The sequence below is a fragment of the Pleurodeles waltl genome, chromosome 5, assembly GCF_031143425.1.
Source record: "Pleurodeles waltl isolate 20211129_DDA chromosome 5, aPleWal1.hap1.20221129, whole genome shotgun sequence".
In the NCBI taxonomy this organism is placed as follows: Eukaryota; Metazoa; Chordata; class Amphibia; order Caudata; family Salamandridae; genus Pleurodeles; species Pleurodeles waltl.
The window spans coordinates 268669966-268697276 of record NC_090444.1 but is presented as its reverse complement, the minus strand read 5'-3'; the positions used below and the strand labels follow the sequence as shown (position 1 = coordinate 268697276).

Sequence of the window (27311 nt, the reverse complement as noted above, 5' to 3'; positions counted from 1 at the left end):
ATCTATTCCAGCTACAGTACAGTTAATACAGTCATCATAGTCGAGGGTCACTGCATTCTGGAACTTGTTTTGTGTGGCAGTCACAGAACATAGAAACAGCAGCCCTTCTGTTCGGTTGCCCATATGGTATATATAGCGTTACATGTTGCCAAGATACAACGTGGAAAATATTACAATCTCATACAAACTTTTACAACAAGACCGCACTGGTTCAAGTATTGCCTCAGGCACAAATACAAAATGCAAAATATCTAACAATTTAGGCATAAACATGAACTGTGCAAATCCTACCTAAAATGACACTTAAAAATAACAAGTTTCTAAAAATTTCTAGAACGACAGATAAACCCTGATATATCTACAAAACTGATGCGAATTGGTCTCACAGTGACGTGCGGATGTTCTATAAAATACAAACATTGCACAAAATGAAAGAAATGAAAGAAACAAATTGTTGTACGCCCAGCATTCTTACTCATTTATAGTTTCAACAAGCACCAGTCATATATACCTAAATGGGCAAACTTTGCAGTAATTTCCTGAGAATTAAAGAAACGAGACTGAAATAAAAAAAAAATGCCTCTTGGACCAAATGCATTTTGTGTGTTAAACAACAACAGATTATTGCATCTAGATTTTGTGCAAATCAATCAATTAATCAAGGATTTTTAAAGCACGGCTAATCATCCATAGGGTCTCAAGGTGCTGAATGTAAGTGTGCTGCTCAGTTGAAGAGCCAGGTCTTGAGGTCCTTCCTGAACTGCTTCAGTGATGACGTCTGCCTGAGTTGTTCCATGTCCGGGCTGCTAGGTAGGAGACAAATCTTCCTCCTGCTGTACTTTTCCAGATCTTTGGGGTGGCTGCAAGGGCGAGCTGGGAGGAACGGAGACATCTGTTGTGTACGTAGAAGGTGAGGCGTGGTTGAGGTATGCTGGTCCTATGCTGTGCAGTGCTTTGAAGGTGTGGATCAGGAGTTTGTATGTGATGCGCTTGTTGACTGGGAGCCAGTGTAAGTCTCTGAGGTGGGAGGAGATACGGCTGTGTCGGGGGATGTCCAGGATAAGTCTGGCTTCTGCATTCGGGACTCATTGTAGTCTTGATTAAAGATTCTTGGTAATGCCGGCATATAGTGCATTGCCATAGTCCAGTTTGCTGGTGATGAGTGTGTTGGTGACTGTCTTCCTTGTGTTGGGGGAATCCATTTTAAAATCCTCTGCAGGAGACGGAGGGTGTGAAAGCCTGATGAGGAGACAGCATTAACTTGGCAGGTCATTGATAGAGTAGAGTCCAGAATGATGCCCAGGTTGTGTGCATGGTCCGTGGGGGCGTTACCCAGAGCGGTGGGCCACCAGGAATCATTCCAGGCAGGGTGGAACCAATCAAGAGGATCTCTGTCTTGTCAAAGTTGAGCTTGAGGCAGCTGGCCTCCCTCTGGGCAGCTACTGCTCTCATCCCGTTGTGGAAATTCTTATTGGCTTGCGCAGAGTCCTCGGACAGGGAGTGGATCAGTTGGCTGTCGTCAGTGTAGGAGACTATGTTTAGATCGTGTTGTCTGGTAATCTTAGCCAGCGGGCCATGTAGACGTTGAAAAGCATTGGGCTGAGTGAGGATCCTTGGGGCATTCCGCAGCAAGTGTTGAAGAAACCATTAAGAAGGGGAGGGAGGTGGGGGTCTGGTCAGCTGGGAGGCGGGAGGGCAGGAAAAGCACTTCGAAAAATGGGAGGGGGCAGGGCAGCAGCAGCGTGGGGAGAGCGCAGGAGAGAGAGAGAAGACAAGAGGGTAACAAGAAAGAGACAGAAAAATAAAAATGATGTAAAAACAGAGGTAAAGACAGAAGTAAAAAAGCAGGAGTAAAGAGAGACAGAGAGAGACAGAAGATACTTAGGATGGAGGAGCGCCTTGAACTGAGAGTCAGGCAGGCTCTCAGTTCGTTCCCAAGGCAGAGGCAGCAGCAGCAGCAGCAAGAGGAGGAGGAGCTAGGGAGGGCAAAAGACCCTGACCAGGAGGTCAAACGGCTGAACCCCCCATAATTTTAAGACACTAAGCAAATAATGTTGATGTTGATAAGATAACTTAGTCGACTAAGCCTCAGGTGATATACGTGCAAGTAACAGGCTCAAACCTAACTAGTGTCAACTCATCTGTTTTGTCATCCTGACAGAAGTCAGAGTAGACAAACACAATGGGACAAGTTCAATTTTTAGGTTTTGCGAACAGACAGCTTTTGACACTGTAAGCAAAAGTATTTTGTGAACAGTAGGAAAAACGTATAGTGGGCTTAAAACCCACCCATTGCTTACAATTAGTTGGCTTTTGTAGCATCTAGGATATAGAGTAGAAGATAGAATGTAGAATCCATATGGGTTCTGAGAAAGGCAGCTAGAAAAAAGGGAGTTGTAGGAGGATGGAGTAGTGAAGTGGCTGAGCTGTTTATATCTCTGAACCTGAATAAAGTCACTCAAAGCATAAGAAGTGCTTTTTCACATTGGTGACTATCTAAGGGACACTGTAAATGCCTCAACACTACCAACTGCTACAGTCCGGTGTTCCGAAGGTGAAGGTGACACTTGACAAGAGGAAGCTCTTTAGAAGACAACTGTGAGGAGGAACAGTATTTGTACCAATCGCTAAGGCAGTTTTTCAAAGTCAACCTCTATTATTGCTTGGTGTTCTGCCAAGCGCAATGAGTGGTGTCAATTTTATGAGAAGCTGCTAATTGGTTGATGCGTCGAAGTTGCGAGCACTCAAGTGTTGTATTAACAGAAATATGCTGATTAAGCTGAAAGGGCTGAATCGTATGGTGTGAAACGACATAGACATGAAAAATATATATATTGGCGTGTGCTTTTCATCTAGTACATGAAGTGAGTTGTACTGCTGTTGTACCTACTTCCTAATTATTGTGATTTCAGTTAGCGAATGCTCAGCATTCAAAAACCTTCATTAACTGCATATATGCACAGCTGAATCATGCAGGCGCGTTCCCCCCAAAACTTTTAACTAAGCATCAAGCACTTGACAAGTCATTGAGGAAAGTGAGGGTACCTAAGGTGACAATTAGTCGGAAGCAGCACACAGCCTATTAAACAATAGAGAACGAGGAGGAGTGCGAGCACGACCAGGTGAGATCGCTATTTCTTCTGCACCTCTGAGATTCCTCCCTGTGAGGAAAGGAGCATGGTGACGGCACAAGATTGCATTATTCAGTGCCCTGCCAGTGCACTACCCTGTGCTTCTGAGAAAGTTGTCACTCGGCCATGCGCATCTGGTTTACAGTGGAGGTAACTCAATGAACAAGGTTTGTGAATAAGTAAGGTTGCGTGAAAACATTCCCAACATTAGTAGAAACTGAGGGCTGATCCTTGGCTCAACCGAAGGAAAGAGACAAGTATATATTTTGGGCAGCTTATTGGATGAATGAGAAAAAGAAGATTCTTGGCTAACCATCCTCTCTGCTTCAGGAATTAGAGTAGAGGAAAGTACTGAACGGATTGATATTGGACTGACTGTGACCACTTGTTCATCGTTTAACTCGTCTTATCGGACACTGGAGCAATCAGGTGTCTCATTGGGCATTGGTGATGTCACATGTCTGGTTGGGCACCAGGTATTTTTTTAACTTGAAATTTACACTGTAGAGTACCCTGTAAGGCTTTATTTACATCAGTCATTTGTTTGAAAATTTTGCAGCCAGTATAAAAACCCTTAAGGTTGTTGGTGTTATAATATGCAGAATAAAACCCCTCCTCCATTATTTTAATGTTACCAGGGGAACCAGTTTTGAAGTGGGTTATATGGTAAAAAGTATTTGTGCATTATGCAAGAGTATGTGGGGTGACTGAGGTTTTTGAACAACTTCCATAACTTAGGGCCAGATGTAGCAAAGTTGGAAATTGCGACTTGCAATTTGCGAGTCGGAGCGACTCGCAAATTGCAAGTCGCAATTTCCAATGCAGAACGGTGTTTCAGACACCGTCTGCAACTCGCTATGGGGTCGCAATGACCCACCTCATTAATATTCATGAGGTGGGTCGCAAATTGCGGCCCCATAGCGAGTCTAGGCACTCGCAAACATGGAGGTCTGCTGTCGTCAGCAGACCTCCATGTTCATGACTGCTTTATCAATAAAGCAGTTTTTTTTTTTTAAGTGTAGCCCGTTTTCCTTAAAGGAAAACGAGCTGCACTTAAAAAAAAAACTAAACCTTTAGTTTCGGTATTTTGTCAGGGCAGGTAGTGGTCCCTTGGACCACTACCTGCCCTGAAAAAATTGTTTTGGGTCCATTCGCAAAGAGGAAGGGGTCCCATGGGGACCCCTTCCAATTTGCGAGTGAGTTACCATCCACTTGAAGTGGATGGTAACTGCGATACCATTTGCGACCGCATATGCGGTCGCAAATGGTATTGCATGCCACTCCGAATCGCAAATAGGAAGGGAACACCCCTTCCTATTTGCGATTCTGAAATGCATATTGCGAGTCGGTCCCGACTCGCAATATGCATTTCTGCATAGCAAAGAGGCATTTGCGCCTCGCAAACGGCGATTTTCGCCGTTTGCGACGCGCAAATCCTTTGCTACATCTGGCCCTAAGTGTGGAGGAGAGTTTGAATGAATTTGATGTTTGCATAAAGAAATTAGACAAACACTTTTTACCGAAGGTCAGTACGATAGTGGAGGGATATCACTTTGGGTGGAGGGTTCAACCTGCACAAGAGTCGGTGGAGAATTATGTGGCGCTTTTAAGAAAATGAGTGTCATCATGCAAATTTGAAGGGAATGTGCAGGAGCAAATCAGGGGCCATTTTATGTTGGGGTGCAACATAGAGAAAGGAAGCGATGAGGTATGGCAAAGAGATGACCCTAAATTAGATAAGGTACTTCTGATAGCAAAGAAGATTGAACATTACTTATCATGTGTGGGCATAATTATAAAAAAGAACCACAAAGAGAATGGACACACAGGAGAGGAACATGTTCACAGAGTAAGTAAGATCAAGCATGAGAACAGTCTAAAGAAGAAGGTCTCAGGAAAGTGCTTGATGTGAGAAGTGGTGGGCCATATGGCTAACAACAAAAAGTGTCCTGCATGGTTTGTGGTGTGCAAGCCATGTGGGGTTAAAGGCCACTACACAAAATATTGCAAATCAAAAAATAAGGGCAAAAGAGTGAAATAAGTGGGAGGTTAGCAGAGGAGGTACGAATAAATGTGATTATGACTTACAGGGGAGGGGGGGGAATTGTCCTCTGGGTGTGTGAAGAAGAGAAAGGGTGTGGACCAGAGGGCATTCTAAATGTAAATGGATGTAGTGTGAAAATGTTTCTCGACTCAGGAGCAAAAATAACTTTGGTCCCCAAGAAATTTTACTCTGAAAAACTTGCTGGTAGTATCAAATCATACAAACCAGACTTCAGACCATTAGTTTATGGGGATCAACTCATTAAATTAGTGGGTTACTTTGTGGGAGAACTAGAATACAAAGGACATATCATGGCAGGAAAAGGTTATGTATCCTGCAGAGGGGATAGTCTAATCACATGGCAGCAACAAGCTGTTTTGAAGGTGATGCTAGACCCCAATAGCTCACCTATAATTATTTTAAGAAAAAAAGTGGTAGAACAAGGGTATAAGGAATTGCAGAAGGATGGTGTGGATTTAGAAATGTGTACAGTGGACTTGACACAAGGAAAGGCTATATATGGAGCTAAGAGATGTTGGCAAAGAGATTTCCCTGAAGTATTTTATGATGGTTGGGATGTCTCATGGGGTATACTCATGAGATTATCTAATAGAAAAATGCTACGCCGATCATGAGCAAAGCATGGGATGTTCCACTTAATATGAGGCAGCCGCTGTATCCAGTGGCTTGAACTGTCTGACTGGACGAGATAATGTGCAGGCTATCTACGCAGCTGTCCCCTTCTGTACTCTACTGCCAGCTAGAAAGGAAGGTGAGGGAGCTGGACATGGCCCTGGGAGGAGGTGTGCACCAGCCCGGTGCAGTGAAAGAACTTGGTTAAGGGTGTTTAATAGGTGAGAGCTGGCATGGCTAGAGTTCTAGAGGAGCAGGAACAATAGAGGAGGTGCTGTGGCTTCCTGAGACCTTGGAGCTTATGCCTTTCTGTGCGATAATCAAGACAATCCAGTGGCGCACACCTACTGAGAGCCACAGCAATGCCTCCTGCAAGAAAGGAAATACAAATTCCACTAATCTGGTAAACATTGAATTAATATGCCAAGGGGTATGATAGCTTCATTGTTTAAATTAAATGCATTATGAATCGTTGCATGCTCAAATATTGAACTTTATAGTAACTGGGATTCCCTCCTTTTATTGGAGGCAAATACTATGCCATAAAGTTTAATGTGAAGGAACGATGCTCAGAGAGAGGAAAAAGTAAATGTGAGTGACTGAAATGGCCACAATGTCAACCCTGGGTGTTGTGAGTGTCTTCATAACAGGGAGGGGAAGAATGAGCACTTATGGGCCTCCAGACACTGCAACCAGTGCACTCAGGTTGCATCCACAAGGGCCAAACCCCCAAAAAGCCCAAACATAAAGGAGCTACTACATGGTCAAAAATACCATGTGTAAGGTATGACCTCTTCAGACATGCATCACTTGACAAAAGAGCACACACCACAGACTGCACAAGATCGGAGGCCCCATCTAGCAAGGTGGTTATCTGCTTGTTAATGGCTGAATTTAAGAAAGAAATGTCTACACTCAACCAGGACTTCGCCAGGACCCTGTTTGATCTTGACCACGTGGTCAAGAAAATAAAAAATAGAATTAGTCTAAGCAGCAACAGCAAAAGAAGAGCATGAGCATGATGAGTTAGAGCAAGAATAGAAGAACTGGAAAAAAGTCACCAGATACTGCTTGATAAAACTGATGACAGAGAAAAGTGATCTTGCGGCAACAACTTAAGGATCAGTGGGATCGCTGGGGAATTCTAAGATGCAGAGCTAGGCATATATTTACAAAATCTCTTTCACCACATCTTACAGACCCCAGACACTAGTACAATATAGTAGGACAGAGTCCATATGGTCCACACTGCCGATCAAACAAATAAGAATCTAACACCAGATGCCTACTAGAGGCAGTCTGGAAGGCAGCAACTCTGGTCTTCAGTAGATCACCTCTCTTGGTCTTTTAAGATGTACCATATTTGACCTTGGCAAAACACATAGGGCCTCAATACGAGACCTCCATGGTCGTGGCGGCGGTCGGATGCCACCAATGTGGCAGTCTGGCAGCCACATTATGACCATGGCAGTCACATTACAGTTGGACTGCCAGTTCACGACTCTTCATCGGTCTGGCGGTGCTGGCAGTCCTAATCCACCAGGGTAACGCTGCCCTGGGGATTAAGAGTCCCTTCTCCGCTGGCGATTACATGGCGGTAGCCCCGCCATGTAAAGGCTGGCAGAGACGGGGCAGTGTGCCCCAGGGGGCCCCGCCACTGCCCATGCAGTTGGCATGGGCAGTGCAGCGGCCCCCCTTGCCAGCCCCGTTGCAATTTCCACTGCCTGCCTATGCAGACAGTGAAAATCGCAATGGGTGCTAGTGCACTCCACACACTACAGCATTGCCGCCGGCTCAATTATGAGCCTGCATCAATGTAGTAGAAGATTTCCCACTGAGCCAGCAGGTGGAAACTCTGTTTCAGCCCAATGACCCAGCAGGAAACTCTTAATTTGGCCCGTGGGACGGGGACTGCGCTGGCAGTAACCTGACCACAGGAGTTTGGTGGACGACCTTTTCCGTCTGCCAAACTCATAATGAGCCCCATAGCAATATAAACAGCCAAGATCACTTACAATCAAAATCAGTTCATACAGATGGGGGTTGCCTTCCAAATTAATATTTTGCCTCAATAATAAGCAATCGACCATATCTACTAGAGAGGAAGTGGTGAAGCTACTGAACGTAGAACCTGCAAAGCAACTGTTAAAGCGTCTTAATGTGGAAAAAGTAATGCAACAACATGCATAATTAACATGCAGGTCTCAGAGGAAAATAAATGCTTTTAAAATGCAAATAAATGTTCTAGGCAGTCCTAGTTCCAAGTACAAGGTCTGAATAACTGGAGCAGCATTTTCTGACAAACTGACCAGGTTCAAGAATGTGAAATGTTATGTTTTCTGACCTTTCCATGGGCATATTTTTCATAATACACAATACCTGAATTAAAATGTTGTTGTTTAACCCTGGAAATGTTTCTACTCACACAAAGAAACCCCTAGAATAATGAATACACTCATACTTTAAACTGCAATCTCTTAAAGGCAAATGAATGGTGAGAAAGCTTGTAAGCTTATATAACGTAGTTGAAAAAAATGTTCCATTTAACATTGCTGTCTGAGGAGTATTGCGGTCCTGGTGAAAAGACCAAGGGGTGTTCCTGTTCTCATGAAAACATCAAAAACTGATTAGCTGACTGGTGAAAGAAGAATGTGGTATCCAAATAGTGGTCAGATTGAAGTCTAGATTTTTCCCTTAGCATTCCATCCCACAGCTCATCTCCTAATAAGATTAATAGATATTCTTATCAGAACAGGAATCCTATTTAGGTTGGACTCTACCCATAAAGATAAAGAAAGAGGAATGATAGGTGTAAGTGATCTAATACACAATATTACTCACACAATCATCTCCCTCTATGATCCACATCAAAATAAGGAATACTCTACTTGTAAATTGTTTCTTAGATTGCCCACTTGGCAAAGGAACAAGTGATAATTGGAGGGGTCTTGAATGTAACCCTTGACTCTAGATTGGACAGATCTACCTCCTCCTGACAACCATCTAATTACCCAATCACTCTTTGCAGGCTTTCGAGACCTTAACATTATCAATGTCTCGCATTAACCCTAATAAGAGGGACTACACTTTTTCCTTAAGTGTTCACACATCCCATTTGACAATAGGTTTCTTGCCAATGTAATCAATGCTTAACAAAACAATATTACCCAAAGCAATTGAAACTCAAGTACCATATAACCATACACTAGTTATAATGAAATTAAGACAACGACTAGAGAAGTGAATATGGAGAATGATGTGGATTTTAGCGGTCCTGTCCTTGGAAGTTACATTTATGAAGCTTAGGAACACTATTTTGAAGATAATGTGACAGAACTCGCCTCTTGGGCCATGATTTGGGATGCTGCCAAGGATCTAAAAAGGGGATGAATTTATCTCATACACTACCACCTTAATGATATTAGCAAAAGCGAGAAAGGTGGAGTTAGAAACTGAAATAACTCAACTGGACAATAAAATATCCTGACCAATGTGAGCATATAAAGAACAGCATCAAGATAAAGGTGAACTAGAAGCCCTATTAACTAAAGATGCATCTTACAAATTGTTAGATGTAAAACAGGTCTACTGTGAAAAAGGCAACTAGGCAGAAAAGGCATTAGAATATTTTAAAAAAACAGGCCAGTAACAGAAATTATACTTATGTAATTGAAGATCTTGGCCAATCTGTAGCATTTCTCAACACAAATAAGTATAAGATCCAATGTACCTGACCTAATACTGCTGTTGAGGGGAACAAAGCAAGGTTGCCCTTTATTCCCTTATTTATCTGTTTTGTCAATGAAACCTTTAATACAGAGAGTTATGAGCAAACATATGATTTAAGGAATTCCACACAAAGGGATCAAGTAAAATTAGCATCATTTGTGGGTGATGTCCTTTGTTTTTTGCCAGACCACAATAGCTCAGTCCCAGCCCTGTTGAACAAACTGTATACATTTTGCACAGTGGCAGGCTTTAAAATCAATTATCAGAAGTCCAAGGGAATAAGAGTCGTTAAAGCCATAACTACAAGTGAAGAAGTGGCCAAATCACATAGGTACCTGTGGGTTCCAGAGGACTTAGATTACCTAGACATTAAAATACCCACCTAAACTGACAATTATTTCTTCTATTCATCCCTCAATTGTGCAGACTTTATACAAAGATCATCATAGATGAGAAAATAGGAAATATCGTGGATTGGCTGGATAAGTTACACAGAGATTCATTTTATGCACAGAATCTTTACATAATAAGGAACCTACCATTTGAAGTTCTGTTTACAGCAGTTAAATCTATACAGAAGAAGATATGAAACTTCATTTGGAACTATAAACTCATTGAGTGCTCAAAAGTATTGTACCAAATGTGGCTACTAGTTGAGAGAGGTGTGAACCTCACTCAATTAATAAACACAATCCTTGTCAGGGTGAACTACAAAAGGCACCAAATAAACCTGTGCTTAACCCTGAGGTAGTTTTGCACAAAGGCAGCAAAGTTTAACTTAGAGGCAATGTGAAAAGTATATACACATCAGTCAAACAATACTAAAGTGAAAACACTAACTAAGAAAAATCCCAAACCTATTTAGAAAAATAGAGTACAATTTAATAAATAAAATTACCCCAGTATGGTAAAACTCTAATCGGTCGAACCAGAGGTATGTGTTTCTAAAGCATAGGGTAAAAATAGTGCCAGCCACAGATATCTGGTCACGTTGGTCCAGGACAAAGTCATAAATTCAAGCTAACCACGATCGAGCGCCAGTCATGTACGGTACCAGGTGCAGCCCACTTGGAGTAGTACCTTTTGTCCTTGGTGTGAGAGCTGCGCAGGGCTGCAATGCAAAGCTATGTGTTTGTTGTGTTGCATTGGGTCAGTCAGAATTCTGATCAGGAGTTATAGGGTGTGGTTTATTAAGGTCCATGCATCATTCTGTATCAGATTCAGCGATATTGCTCATCAGAAGCTGTACACCAATGCAATACGAAGCCCAAATTCGGGCTGCGTCGGTTCCGGTGAAGCCTCGATCAGGAGCTGCAGGTGCTACAATGCAAGGCCTTGCATCAGTCAGCATCGCGCTACACCAGATCTGGTGAAGTCGCTGATCAGGAGCTGTGAGGTATTGTGATGCGAGGCTCTGAGTCTATCTGTGTCACTCTGTGCCAGGTCCGGTGAAACCTTCACTTGAGCAGGGAGGTGTACATTCTGAATCCAACCATGGATTCAGGACATAAAGGATAGAACTTGGAGGGTCAGAACTCACTCCTACAGAGGCCTACATAGGGAGTCAGATCAAGTTCAGTTAGGAAGCAGGAGAGGCCACTGGAAGCTTGATGTATCATTGTAGCTCAAACAGGTCAGGCAACTGACCCTTGGAGTCACTTCTGGGGATTTGTGGTCAAGGGAAGCAGGTCCAGAATTCCTTCTTCAGCCAGCAGGCCAGTCTTTCTTCCCAGTCTACCACATGTCAGGAGTATTCTCATGAGATGTTCTCACATTGTCACTTTTATATCCAGTGTAAGCCTGTGTGTGGGGGCCCCAATCTATGTCTACCCCTAAAATGGTGCTGGTCAGTTCTGCCCCTTTCTCTGGGTGTGGCTCCAAAATGACTAGGGTAGCAAAAGGCAGGCAGGTCCAGGTGTCAGCTGCATTTATGAGTGACAGAACAAGCAGCTTCAGAAGTCAGGAAGGGGTGGGCATAGCCTTCAAGCTACCCTTTTAAGCCCAGAAAGGGCTAAGTATAACCCCCCCTTGCTCAGGAGAGTAATTCCCTTCCCCACATCCAATGCCCTTTTGCTTCCTGTCTGGAAGGAATACACGTCACACTATAGAAGAGTGATTATACTCATGTGAACCTAGACACTAGCAGAATGTTGCATTTATTTAGGCAGAAAAATACCAACTTTCCAAAAGTGGCATTTTGAGAATAGCAACTTAAAATTCGACTGTACCATTAAAGAGGCATTTAAATTACAATTCAAATTAATGGAAGAAGTATTTATCGATCTGCTCCCAAACTGAAGATATCACTTATTAAGTGAAATAAGTTAACCCACTGTTAGTATATGGGAGAGGCACGCTTGCCATGGTGAGAAACTACTTTAGGAGTTTCTCACTGCACTGTCAGGACATGTAAAACTTAAGTGCACATGCCCTACTTTTTAAATACCATAAATGTTGCCCTATGAGCCCTTAGGTCCTACCTGAGGGGTGACTTAATTATTGAAAAGGAAGGTCTGGGCCTGGAGCAAGTTTATTTTACCAGGTCGAGATGGCAGTTTAAAACTACACTACCCCACTGCAGTGGCAGGCCTGGGACATGTTTTACAGGGCTACTTTTGTGGGTGGCACAAGGAGTCCTACAGGCCCAATTGTAGCATTAATTTATAGTCTATGTGTACAAGTAGTAGCATTTAATAAGGACTTATAAGTAAATTGAATATACCAATTAGGTGTATACCTATTTTATCATGTTTAAGAGAGAGAGCACAAGCACCTTACCACTGGTTAGAAGTAGTTAAGTGTGCAGAGCTCTAATGCCAACAAAAATGGATTCAGCAAAAGGCAGAGTTGTGAAGGCAAAACGTCTGGGGAAATACCATGCCAAAGGTGTCAGGTCTGACAACTATACTCTATTGAACTCCCTATGACAAAGGCCCGGGCGCTCCTGACCTCAAAAGATATATCATAGTTGCTCGAATGAAGATTTACCTTAAAAAACAAGAGATAAGCGGCATCTGCCAAACATGAAATGATTTGTTTAATTAAATATTACGACCGGGAGAGCAGTTACAGCTCTGGGGTCTAAGGACTGTCTCTTATAGCACATTGAAATGACCATCATTTTATACATTTCTCTGGGAGCAATAAACACATAAAGCATTCTTTACCTGGTGAAATATGCAAACCATTGACAAGAAGTTGTAGATACAATTTCCAGATAGGGAATGCAGGTGGGCCTCGACCCAGCTTGGACTCTATGTGGGCAAGGGGCTACGTGTCTCAATGTCCGGCCTGAGGGACACATGGTCACTGTGTGTGCTGTGTGTGCTGTGTCCTGATTGGCTAAATTTACCTAACTAGCTGTGGTATCCAACTTTATCGTGTTTTGGGAATGCATGCGTCCCTCTGCCATTTATGCTTTATTGTGCCAATCTCCGGGGGACTATTGTAGTGTTGCTGCATATGTGTGGGATCTGAGCTAAGCCTACGTGTTTGGCTGTTGGCTAAGTGTTACTCCACCTGTGACCTGTCAGTCAACCTTCATGCCTGGGCTGCAGAGCCTGCCAGTCCACGTACCTATGTTCATGATGGGGGAATCCAACAGGACTACTGTGGCTTTGTTTGTGTATGAAAAATGTATTGTTCGTGTATAAAGGTATCTTGTTGTCGTGTGCATTGATTGATCCAATACTAACATCATGGCGATACAGCTTCCTGTACCTATTACTTGAATTTCACTGTTAAATACTAAGCCATGGAGTTACCTTGGTATATTGACTGAAAGGTGGCATGGTTACTATCTGTCTCGATCTATATTAAAAAAATGTTACTGCTGCATTAGTTATTCTGAGTTCATAGTTGTGATATTTTGATTTATCGTAGATGTCTTTAACACTTTCCTTATATATGACTGTTAATTATATCGACTTGTTAGTGTTAAATAGCTGATGGAATTTAAACTGATTTACACTGTGAAGTGCATACTGTTGTCTCAGCAATTACATCATTCATATTTGGAAACTGAATTTTCCAACTATGCAAGTCTGATTTATTTTTCACCATGCTATCTTTTTAGCAATTATAGAAGCTACCACACATGGATATTTTATTTTATTTTATATATGGTATACATTTTTAGCTTGGTGTAATCCTCCTGTGATGTTTTTGCACCAATTTTCGCTGTACTTTCAGACATGCTTTGGGCATACTCAGCTGCACTTGATACACCACTTGTGTAATATGTATACATACTAATGTAGATGCACCTATTTATGATTGTCTCCAAAGATTTACTTTTACTGATTATGGACCTTTCATCCTAAGAATGGTCTCACAGATTCTTAATTTTAGATACTGAAACTTCAATAAGGATCACACATCAGTCCACCAACCCATATTTGATGATTTGTATACAGAAATACAGAGACTTGAATACTGTACTGAGTGGTTGATATACACCTTCGAAGGTCCCTTTATAGACTAAGTAAATGATGTTGCCTTTTTTGATGTGTGCTATACATTGACTCTCTATGTACTGAAAAACATGAATTAAGGTGTGATTTAGTACTGAAAAAACTGTAATAAAAAATGCAACAACGGTTTTGCGCCTGAGAGAGTAAGCCTTTACATAAACTGAACACATTTCTTTCTTATATAAATGAAGTTCACTTGGATTGGGTTCAACGAAGGATGAGTCCTCAATTTGAAATTCCTGTAAAATTATTCCTTTAGGAATATTTCTTTATAGATTGTTGTGCAAATCCACTTTTATGGAGCATTACAGGATTGCCCTAGTTTGGGTTTAGTGTGACTACAAGCATCCTTTATGAGAAATATGGAAAGTGAACTCTGAAGTGCTATGAGGATGGACCCTGAGAGGAGCCACTAAGGGGACTGTAGTGGTTTTCCTATAATTTTTAGTGGTTTTATGGGTCTGTGTTATCTTTATTTTGGGTCCTTGGGGTTCTCTCTCCAGGTCTCTCAACTCATATTATTTCCTTGAGTGTCACCTAATGCGTAACATACAGGGGACACATCCATGGAAGTTCCAGTCTCTCTTTCTTCAAGCCCTGCCTGTGCTGCATAGGAAAACTCTGTAAACTCCTGATTCTCTTCCCTGACAAGTCTTATGTCCTGACAGCATCTCTTTTACTCATGAGACAATTTTCTATCTTACTAGCACTTACTTCTCTGCAGGTCTTGCCGCCATCAACAGGTTCCTAATTCCCATTGATTATGGATATCACCCACTGCAGGCACCTAGCTTCGCAATCTGTAGACTGCTTCTTTGCTAGCATACTTTCCTGCAGGTTTTGCCCATCATAGACATTTTCCAACTTCAATTGTTCCCTGCCAACTGGGACAGTAGTAGAAAAGAGGGTTTTGCACCAGAAGGACAAATTGTACAGGCTGGTGTCTGATGTTTAGCCGGTGAGACACCTGTTACTACTACCCTCTAAGAAGTGTAATATTAATGGACTGAGGCCCAGAAGATCAGACTATTTGGAGCAGGTTGCTCTGAAGATCTCCAGACTTTCTATCTATCCCTGCTGATCTACCAATAAGCCGTATGTTAGAGAATCCACACCAAGTGTGGCATGCCATTTCCCTTTTTAACTGTTTGTGATCGGCAAGGCATGCTGCATGATGATAACATAGATCAGGTGAACAGGATCACAAGGTTTTGTAGTTGTTCATGATTGGGGTCTGCCTTCTGTCCACAATTCCTAGAATCAAGAAATTTAAATTTTGAACAATTGTATTTGACTGGCCAAGCCTTTTTCTCCTGAAAGAGCCAGATTTTCTGTTTCCCCCCACCCCAGAGGATTATATTGGGTCATAAAGTTAATAAAATTGAGTGCACCTTGAACATTCTTGTAATACAGTTACATTAAACTGCTAAAAGTACCTTTATCCAAAAATAAATTACAGATACTCATAAGACAGAATTATTACTGTGGTGCTAAATTCATGTTTATTACACATTAAACAACATTGTGTTTATCAAATACACCTCAAGGAAAAGAAAACTGGGCAAGACAGACCGTATTGCTTTAAATACCTTTAAACAGCATTCAAGATAGTGTCATCTGCACTGGGGTTGTACCTGGTTCCTAAGATGAATCACTACAGTGGAAGGAGAGCAGCCAGAACAATATGGGCAGTAGACATCAGGATGGAACAAATAATATTAATCAGGGGATTTTAGTTGGAGAGTGTTGGGTCAAATTAAGATGCAGGCTCCACGTCTGGTGGTGCCTTTCCACAAATATGCAACCATACTCCTGCCTCCACCCCCCTCCCTCCACCCCTCCACCCCTTCACCCAAACCAAAAGACTTCAGTTTCCTGGAAGGTGTGTGGCAGGTCTTGGAAATAATGTCAGCAGACTGCTAATCAGCCTTATTTACAGTCAAAACTATAATATATCTGACAATCTTCAAACCTCTGATTTTCATTCTTGAATAATGGCATTCCTTGCAAATGTTTTTACTTTGGTTCATCTTGTACTGGTCTAATAACTTCACTTCTAGTAGCACAATACAAATGCCCCAGCCGACCTTGCTTAATCATGGTCCCAGTTCCCAAAGTCGTCAAATAAAATATAAAATAAGAGTCTTGTTACATTATAACTAGTTGAAGTTTTCAGATGACTGACCTGCTTTGAACACTCATTTTTTCACAATAAATGCTTCAGAACCCAAGGACACTCAATCAAGAGCATCAAGGGCACACTGAAAGGCAGGTTGTGGCACCGGTGGTAACTCACCTTATGACAGACCATCAGCTCACTTCCAACATTCAATTAGGAGCTTTATAAGTGCAGCAACATTATTATACACTAATGGAGTGTACTCATTTCAAGTACAGGGTCTCAAAAGAGTCTTGTATTATTATTTTTCATCACTAATATACAGGAGCATTTAAAAATTATTTTGATTGATTTCACAGCATACATAAAGCAACTAAATAAGCTAACATAACCACACAACAGTTCAATTCCATTGTGTATATATAGTTCTTACATTCTGCTGGCCAGAAAGGAAAACCCAGATCCAATCATGTTTAGAGTTTACAATCAATCCTGAATGAGTCAACATTTCATGGCTAGACATTAGTGTCATTAGACTGAAGTTAGTTCCACCACCTTCCCCATATTTTTTGTGTTTCTTGGTGCATTCCCTAGTTTTATATACTATTTTATCTGCCATTGTGCAGATAAACATGCCTCTGTACCAGTCATCTAGAGGTGGAGCAGTGGCAGACATCCAATGCCATTCTATGTTCCGTTTGCTGATTAGCAGGCCAATAAAAGCCAATTTCCTCCATACCCAATACCCACTCTCATCTGTCAATATCCCAAGCAGGATGGCTAGGGGATATTTAATTAGCGGCTTCCCACTGACTCGTTCTAGTACATTTTATATTCTTGAACAGTAAGGCTGAATCACTGGGCATTCCCACATGACATGGAATAAAGTACCCTCATTCGAGTGACATCTAAGAGGCATACCATCATTACTTCCACCCATGCTATGCAGACTAGTAGGCAATAGTACATTTGACGTAAGAACTTAAATTGTATTAAGTCGAGGTGAGCCGATTTATTCAGTTGATGGGCCGCCATCTTAGTCTCCACCCGCCTTCTTCTTTTAGGGGACCAAAGTTACACTCCCATTTATCTTTTGAAGACTGGAGGTGGTCAGGGGAGTTCACAACCAGAGCGCTATGGATTCGGGCAATACCTTTGGCATCTATTTTGCCCAGTACTGACTTTGAGTCAAGCCGAATAAAGTCAAGAACAGCAGCAAGATCTGCCTTGTGGTCCTCCAAAGCATGCCTAATGTGTAAATACCATAAGAACTGTGAGTAACGGAGATCAAAGTCAGTTCTCAGCTGCTCAAATGAATTTATGTGGCTTAACTCCCATGCATCTCCAACCTTGGATATCATGATATTGTTCCAGGCACTAAACTCAGCTAGTTGGGCCACCAACAACAAACAGGTGGCATCCCATAGGGATATCTCTTTGGTTATCGATCTATCCCAGCCCAAATCCTCAGAGCCTGATGCCAACAGTCCAGTGAAATCTAGATGACAGGTGAGAAAGCTAGGGTAATTCTTCCCTTGTATATCTGTGCCAGGAGTTGGTAAATGCTCTAGGCATTTAACTGGATCTGCTCTGTCAGCTTAATAGCCCATCATTTATGGGGAATACCTGAACAGCCAGCAGTAAAACGTGATGTCAGTGATTCCCAATCCCCCATCACAGAGGAGACTGTGTCATAGGCCTCTCATTATTGGAACAAGGTTGCTGAATTTGGGGCAGCAGCACCACCGCTTGTGGGTGACTGAGTTAATCCCACACCATCTTGCCAGCTATCGGCCCAACCCTTTCGGCTAGCTAGTAGCACCTCCCCCAAACCTAGGAATTAAAGGTGATTTGTGGCAATCTGATGCATGACACTCTGTGACCTCTCAGGGAAGTAATGGTCGACAAATTTCATCCCTTTCTCTCATTAGCATAGGTCTAATACACACATGTAGGTCAAAGAAAAGATGCAGGATGGTTTTCAATGCAGTTATTGAAAACACTGCAATCTACAATAAAATATACGAGCGGCAATTATTAGGGCAATGAGACTTAACAAGATTAGGATTGTTGTGATTAAAAGAAGATAAAGAACCCAAAGTCAAAAGAAAATAAAGAACCCAACCACAGGATTGACCCCCGCCCAGAGATAAATTGTGATGTCAGAATGCAATTAAGTCAGAAAACCATATGGGAAAGGGGAGAGATAATTTTGCAAAACATACATCAGCTGGGGCAACACTATCGTCTTGAATAGGGCGCCTGTCCCAAATAGGAAAGGTGCAAGTTAATCCACATATCCATATGAGATATAGTTTTATTCAATGAGTTAACCACTTAACTTCCAACACCTAATCAAGTAATGTGCATTCCTAAGTATTTAAGCTCCGATTCCACCCGTGAGTCACTATTACAGTACTAAGAGCTGAGATGCAACTCACTGCATAGATGCGCTACCATGGCACTCTCCTACTTAATCCAGAGACCTCACCATAAACCTCCAGCACATGAAGGATCCTGGGAGGAATGAAGAATGGCCTGCCTGTATATAGCAGTACATTGTCTGCATATCAAGCAATACAAGCTTTGTGCATGCCAGACCAGCAGATACCCCAGTACTGACAGTCAAGTCTGACCCAGGTTGCTAAAGGTTCTATGGCCAAGAAGAATAACAATGGAGGCAAGGGGCAGCCATGCCTTGTGTCGCATTACATTGCAACTGTACCAAGGACAGGAATACAGTAATTTCGCACACGATCTGAAAAGAGGGTTGAAATTCATTTTTTCAAGCACATTGTGGAGATAAGGTTAGACCATGAAATTGAAAACCTTCTCGAAGTCCAATAACAGGAGGTCAGCCGGGTCTCAAAGCCGCTCCATATGTGCCAAGCCTTTCTGCAATTTCCTTTTATAATTTATTGTTCCTATCCCTGACATAAAAAAAACATTTTGGTCCCACTAGAACAGGGAATGTATCACCTTTACCAAGCGGTTAGCCAATGCTGTGTCAAACGTTTTTGTTTCCACATAAATCAGTGAGATTGGCCTATAGGAGGGACATTAATTGGGCATATTTCAAGGCTTATACATACTGTAATACCACAAAGGTCATATGAAAGAGTGCCCTCTTGGAGCACTGTCTTGTGGGGAATTAGGCTGAAGGCAGACTGTTGAAAAAATTGATGAGGAAGCCATTTGGCCATGGATTTTTCCCTAGCTGCATATCATTCAGTGTCACCAGACGTTCTTGCTCCAAAATGGGGAGGTCTAAGATCTTTCTGTCTTCATCTTGTAATCTAACCATTGGGAGATCATGTTGTGCGTGCCTTTCTATCTCAATCACTATCTTGACTTTCCTAGGGTACAGTCCTGTACAATAGTTGGTGAATGAGCTAGTGATACTCTGGTAATCAGTAATCAGCCCAAGCAGAGGGTCTTCAGTTTGCGAGACAAGCTGAGACTCCTTTGCCCTGTATACCAGCCAGTATGTAGGTTTTATGACTTTAGCTACTGTCTCAGATATTTTCTTACTGTGAAGCCATCCAGGCTGCCCTAGTGAAATCAAAATATTTATCCTTAAGTCTTTTGCTTGTCATGAGTCATTTCCACCTCCTAATCAATGCTCTATCGCTCCAGCTCATAAACCTCCCTCTCTCTATTTTTTTCAAGTTTGACCGTGTAGGACATTATCCCTCCCCATACAGCTGCTTTGAGTGCTTCCCAAAGCGCCACCTTGGAATAGACTGATGCCTTGTTAAGTTCAAAACATGTCTGTATTTCTTTCTTCAGGTAATAAGCAAAATCGGCATCTATTTTATCCTTGATTATGTAAGTGGAGAGTGGCCTGATTAACATCTGGGCAATATGCAGACACAGCCAAACCCACAAAGGTCTGCAGCAAGCATGAAGAAGTGATCCTAGACTATGTATTATGGGGGTATGAGTAATGTGTAAACCTTCAGCATGCCTGAATTCTGCATTCTCCAAACATCGCAAAGCCCCATCAATGCAGCACATTTAGAGAGAGTTTTAGTCCAAGCTTGCATTGGAGAACCCATCCTATCTAAGCCAGGGGTGGTTACAGCACTAAAATCACCTCCCTACTAACGCCTTTACAAAGGGGAGTTTCAGCAGAAGAGTAGATAGGCAGTGCTGAGTTTCCTTCATCAAAGCCGGTGGCATGTACACACTCAGTACATTCCAAGCTCTCCCTTCCAGTTGCCACTATCCATCGGCCCAAGGGGTTGTGATGGACCTCTTTAATGTATCTTGTAATAGGAGGGCATCTGATGTCCATTTCCTTAGACATTGAAGGACCACCCCCATCTTGAATTCATTACAGAGACCATTACAATTCTAGTACTTGGTACTCTAAGGCCCTGTATAATTTTAAAGTCAGAGCAGTGTCTTTCACTCTAGGTAGCATAACAAATATAGACTGTGGGAAAAAAGCCAAATAACAACACAACACAACTCAATCCCTAAAACCCCCCACCCTACACTTTACAATGGGAAACATTTTTCTCCCCAAACAATAAACTTGGTGAACATTCTTGCGGTAATGGTTTAAGAAGTCAACTCCATTGCTGTATAAGCAGCATAGTGCGTTCTCTATCAATTATACTTCCCCACCGGGCAGATCTCCAACCACTCAGGATAAGCATCGCAGTCAGTATACTCAAGGATCCAGGCTTAAGTGGTTTGGGCCTGCATGATACAAAGTTGAGGCAGAGCTCAATGCACCTCATTCACCACCAGCCACATGCATCTGATTAAGCCACTGTCTCACGGGCTCCCTCAATCTCTGTGCCAGTTTGGGGGAGGAAGCCTGGTTCGGGAAACCCCAGTCAAAGAAAAGTCTAGGGCTTATTGCCCTGTCTAAGCATGTCGTCCATCCTTGCAGGAAAGTCAGGGGAGGATTTTGGAATCTCAATTAGGTCAAAATTAGATGGGGCACCCCAGTTCTGACACATTCATGCCCACCTCGCCTGATCTATACGTGTGGCTCCGAGCCTCCTTTTAGAGCGGCCTGGCTCCGGCATGTAGGTAACCCCCCATGGTATTCCCTTTGGAGTGAGTGTGACTACAAGGGAAACCCCCCCCCCCGCACTAGCCAGACCAGAGGCAAATCGCCCCCCACCACGGGCTATCTTAGACCTACCCCACCGTGAACTACCTGTTCAGGTAGGCCATATATTTTTTCACCTTGAGCACCTTACTTACTGCGTGTGCTCCGACCCTGACGAATGCCCCTGACCCACCAGCACTTAGTGAGGGCAGAAACATGTTGGTCTTACGTATTCCTTTTTAGACTCTAAGAGACATTATTCTCTAACGAGCCTCCTGTTCCCCCATGTTCTTAACCTTACCAGCATACACCCCCATTAAAACTAGCAGTAGCAATCGGTGACTTGCTCAGTAATTTTATTTTTCACCCCATGTGGATCTCGGTAATTATCCAGTAAGCCTAATTTCAGCACTCCCTCTGGTCCTTTTAACCAAGAGGTTGAGTCCGCCCAAGTAGTATCATCTTACTTGGGTGGGGCTAGGTGGTCAAATGATGAAGCAAGACACTATTATGTGTGTGAGACCTCCTAGTCCGTAAGGGAACTCCCCCTTCCACCTCTAGAACTACATAGCACCCTCTTACTTGGACATTTTCCCACTATAACTTCCCCACTTTAGAATCTAACGCGATTCTAACACGGTATACTGAGGGAATCGATCCATGCCCACCCTCAGTTCCCACTACCCCACACCTTTAGTGATGATATAGTTTACTTTGGGAGTTGGTGTGGGGCAGCAACACTCCCAGTGCTCTCCTTTTGTGTGTTAATACAAAATGATTTAGTACACTTACCAAATGAAAAAGAGCTGACCCTGCATATATTTAATATGGGCAGAAGTTATAAGTAAAATATTCTGTTAGTAGAATGGAAGCACTCAAGAGTGACCTGTTTCAGAAGCACATTTGTCATACACCTGGAGACAATGGAAGCTGTGCTGTCAAAGAGGCCTTATGTCAAAGGAATTACATCCCACTTGAAGAAAAATCCCCGAGATGTGAGGATTCCCCTTTAAGTTATTAATCAGATACAAGTATTAGCATATCAAAATTAGGGTGGGAGAGAGATTATCGGAGTCGACCCAGCTGGAGAGTTTCAGAAAATGGGATTTGATATTTATTTCAGCTAGAAGCCATATAATGAGCAATGAGGTTATTTGATCAGCCTCAAGCAGAATTTGATCTCCATGTCAATGCAGTTTACATGTACACCACTTTATAACATACCATTTATGACTGTCAAATAGAGTAGAAGGATGTCTGACTTTTTTTCATCTTTCTCTCACAAATTTATTATAATATGTGGAATCCAAAGAATATGCCTCAATACATAAAAGTGGGGACAAAGTCTGCATCCCATTTAAAACAAGAGTTTTCTATTAGGCTGTGATCTCTTCATGATCTATTCTCTTGATGCTTGAAATATCCTTCTCATCCATAAATCTTGCATGGTGCTCCACAGCCTTAAGCCCCAACTTTCTTGCAGTTGAATTCCACATGGCATCTTGTGACGCCTTCTCATTAGATTTTATTCTGTTTTGGCTGTCTCAAAATGCTTTTTTGCCTCAGCTTACGAATACGTTAGCCCTATCTGCATTTTTGCCACTGGCAAGGTCAAGGCACAATCAGGGACTCTATACATGAGTTAACGTTTGCCTTGATTAGAGGGGTGCTGGTGTCTCCTGGCATCCTGGCATGGCTATGGTGGCTTATTTCCTGTGTTACCATCCAACATAAATTCTGGAAAAGCTGGGGATAACTGGAACTGCACTTACAGATAGAATGATCTTAATGGTGCCCAAACTGAAATTCTTTCACTTTTTTGGTTGGTTTCAGAACAACACACAGGCTTACACTTTAATGACTCCATTGCCTTTACACTGGTAGTAGATACTCAATGTTTGCACCTGTACCTTTCTCCACTAGAAGACCTACTTGTGACCTCCTTAGGTCAGCACTCCCTTTCAGTTGAAGTTATCTGGTTATGATCTTCAGAGTTACGTCTTACACCTTTTAAAATAATTAAACTCTGGCAACGTAAACATGTTTTATTTGTGTTGATTTCTTGCTTGAGGGTCTTTCATTGCTTGCACTAGATGGATTGAACCAATTATTGTCCACATATAACTAATGCACTAAATGAATTGCATTGGTCCTCTGATTTGCATGTTTAACTCTTGAAAGTACAATGATACGTGGTCTCACAAAATGCCTACCTTCAACATGCCCACCACTTCTCTGATCATACTGCCTGACGCTTCAATGGCTGCAGCACCTGCACACTTAAGAGCTGCCTCGTGCGGCTCTAACATCCACTGTTGACTCGTTTTAACAAAATGTAACAACCGTCTAAAACCTTTTAAAATGCCTTTGAAATGTTATGGACGTGATCCCTACTTAGTCAGGAGCACCCGTCTTACTGAGCAGCCAGCAAGAACTCGCTAAAGAGAAGCAGTCCTAAATAAAATCATGTTTCCATTAAATGTTGCGGTTTATTGTATTGATTGTGCAATAGTTAGCATTCATTTCCAGTTTCATTGACGCTAGTATTTGTCCCATTCTAAAACAATTAAACTTTACTTTAAAGCAGTGTCTCTTATTAGACAGTTTCACGTCATTGTGAATTCCATTTGATTAATTATAGTTGATCATTCAACTAATTAAATCAGGTCGCAAGAAAGCGCAGTTTCAATTTGATTTGTATAAATGTCGCCTTAGAAAAAGTTCATGCAAACATTAATGTAGAGATCACAAAGTGAGGATCGTCAAACATATTTTTTGCAGTTTGTTTCTCAATTTCAATATGCAAATATCGACACATCATCTGGTCGCAAATTATGTCTAAAGCACAGTTTTCAAAAATGCATTATAAACATTAGAATGCTACAAAACCTTTTTCCCTTTTACTTGTCTCACGTGATCATACATTTGTTTTTAAAGCAAGTGACAATAGTAATATTTAAAACGCTCTTCACAATCCCATGAGAAATTAATTATTTGCGAGCCAAAGACTGCGATACCGGCAAAATCGTTTCAAAACTATGTCATACTACGTGACAATGCTGTGAGTCAAAAATAATCTCCTATGAGAAAAGGGAGAAGATTAAATCAGATGGTTTGCCATTGAATTTCCTGTGCAGGATAAAACACAACACGGAATCGCTAGTCACTGTTTACCATAAAGCAATTATTTGCCTTAGGCCCACGGTTTCTGCAAGTACTCACCTGTACTTACCTCTTGCAAGGTGTGAGGTACGTTTGCTGGCATACTCCCTGCCTTACTCCGTTTTCCATACCTCACGCTCCTTTTTTCCTGCAAAACTGATCGCTCTACAACCGAAATAGGAAAAAAACAGAGCACAACAAGCTGGTTCGCTATTAGAATAAGGATACTTTTGATGGCCTTTTCATTGCCATCAGTTAACAGAACTTCTTTGACGTCTGCAGAAATAGCAACCTGAAAAAAGAGCACAGCAAACAATGAGCAAATATGCTTGTCTGTGTGGAAGTGAAGACGGGAGTGACAAGCCTTCAGTATCATGCCTCCTCACCTATTTCTCTGTAACAATCTTCAATCTTTTTTCATTTTATGTCTGCATTATTTTAATCATTCAATCAAATCAGTCAATACTTTTATCATTCCATTTGAGGGAGCCTCTATCTTGCTATCATTCTGTTCAGTAATTGCATTGTGACAGCGGATGATGGTATTCTGAGAGGCTTTCATTTGCGGGCCTCTGTTTATCTAGCAGAGCCATCATACCAGGCTGTCACTCTGCCTTTCAGCGTGCTTCTGTCTGACTGCCTGATGCCCTTCATATAACTTTGCATTGCAGGCAGATGGCTTTGTGAGGGTAATTTTTTTGTGAGCTTTGACATGCGCGCACATTGGGCTGTAACCTCGGCACATTGTACCAGAGCGACAGGTTTGTCGAATGCCAATCAAGGCAACAATATGCTTTTATTTGTAGAGGCATAAAAACTTGTCTAATGCACTGTGCTTCCACATAATATCTCCTGAATACATGACACAGAATCCGGAGAATGGGGAGCGGTGCTCCTGAATGGCCAATCTAATTCAAAAGAATCTAATTACTGAGAGCTCAGGATCATGTTTGTTGGTGTAATAATGCAGGCAAAACATTAGCAGCTATATCATGGCGCTCCAACTGTGATTCACCCGGCTATTCCTGTATCTTTGCAAATGGGGAGATAATCTGAGCAAAAATGTCTAGGCTTATGGCGATGAAAGGCAGTGTACTGTGGCCTGGGATGTCACAACAAGAGATATTGACTAGGCTGAGGAAAATGTTTCTGCTCATCGAGGCAACCATAAAAAAATCAATATGATCCCAAGGCGAGTCTACCCAGAAGAGCCCGCAAGACTCGGTGGCTTGGCCGCAGCTGATGCGCTTGGCGGTTCTCTGACCCAGCAGTTGGAGGCAGTGGAAGTTTTTTTTTTCTTTTGTTCGGCCTTCTGAATGGGGATGGAAATTGAGAAAAGACCTACCATGAGGCCAGCCAAGCATGTCATGCCACCCCCTAGCTCACACACAGCAAGGTCCCTGTAAAAGAGAAAGAAAACGGTAGAACCCATACAAATCAGAGGAAAATGTGCATAGAGACATATATGTTACAGGAACAAATTGCCATCTGCAGAAAGAACCCGCTATCAGGAAGTCGCGCAGAGGATTCCAAGCTGCCTCATGGCGTTTTGCGTTTTGAAAATAATTATAAAAAAGAAAAGTCACAAAGCAGGCGAAGCAGCAGGGGTTCGCTTATTAGTGTTCAAATGCAACATTACCACCACTGAGCCGAAAAATCCGACAAGGGTCCGCCCAACCCCCGCCCTCCTTGTCAATGGTGCTGTCTTTTAGAGCTAAACTAGCTAGAGTAGCGCACAAGGTAATTGTTAGAAAGCAGTAATGATGATAATCCTATATTCATTATTTCATGAGTAAATGATACATATATATACACATATTTCTCTCTATATAGATAGATAGATAAGATAGTTTTTATTGTTTAGCATGAAATTATCTATTTCAAAACAAAGAATCAAACATAATCAGGGCTTAAGACCTCATCCAGCACTCCTCACAAATGACCCACAGAACACTTAAGATAAACAGGCGAGCAAAACATAACAGGATTACATGACATGGCGCTGTTTCCCAGGCAGTGCCTCGCGGTGCAGTTGGCAGAAGTGAGTCTGCACACAGACTGTCTTCATTTTGCTTGACCTTCACAATAAGCAGTGATCAATTCAAGCTTCACTTTTGTCTCCCCCTCAAGAAAAATCAAAGTGAAATAAAATGCTTTGAGAGGAAATCAAAAGTCTTTGACGTATAGAAGAAGAGCTTGCTGTGCAATATTAGTACCCACAGGCAATTCAACACTCTTTGTTGAGAGCAATATGTTTTCACCTTGAACTTTTTGTTATTTAATCTGGGGGCTTTAGTCATAGCAATCGTTACCATTCAGAAACAATGCATCTAATGGACTGACAAGAATCTTTTATGTACAGTTCTGTACCTGAACATCGGATTATGCTTGAGGCAGTAGTATGCCAGTACCTCTTCGGAAGGCCAAATACCTGCAATACACAAGAACAGAAGAGATATTTATTTAGAAGTAATTTCTTAAATTATTTTTTGACAAGTTGAGCATTCAATATGTCTTCTGAGTTTAGATGAAATTATCCTAGGCTGCGAAAGCACAGACTGGGGCCACCAAGGGAGATAGATAATGTAAACTATAGCGTGGGCTACATTGTATTAACCCTGTAATGCTCAGACATTGTAGAAATTGTAGAAATATTTGACGTATTCATCAAGAAAATAATTGAACACAAACCTAACCTTCACATCGAAAAATGAACTTTTTTTCTCAAGGATGGCGTCGCAAAAATGCAGTTAATGGTTATATAAAGATAGCGTCTTTTTAGCTAAACTGCACAAGGCATTGCCCGTGCACCTTAAACTGCTTCTATTGCGCTGATCCTTGCATCAACTAAATCCTATTTTTCAAGCTTAATAATTTACAGATCAAATAATGCATGGGTGAGAAAGCAATGCCCGCATTTTTGGGCAAGTGATTTCCTTATATGCTAACTTAT

The 27311-nt window shown here is 42.0% G+C and overlaps 1 protein-coding gene across 2 annotated transcripts in view; it reads right to left on the bottom strand.

Moving 5' to 3' along the window:
• Positions 1-27311, bottom strand: part of CAMKMT (calmodulin-lysine N-methyltransferase) — a 1452342-nt gene that overhangs the window by 198920 nt on the left and 1226111 nt on the right. For both annotated transcript variants that reach the window (XM_069234007.1, XM_069234006.1), the window contains exons 4-6: positions 26729-26789; positions 25704-25758; positions 24587-24650 (exon numbers count right to left, since the gene is read on the bottom strand). In XM_069234007.1, coding sequence (XP_069090108.1) covers positions 24587-24650; positions 25704-25758; positions 26729-26789 — 180 coding nt within the window. The remainder of the gene's footprint in view (positions 1-24586; positions 24651-25703; positions 25759-26728; positions 26790-27311) is intronic.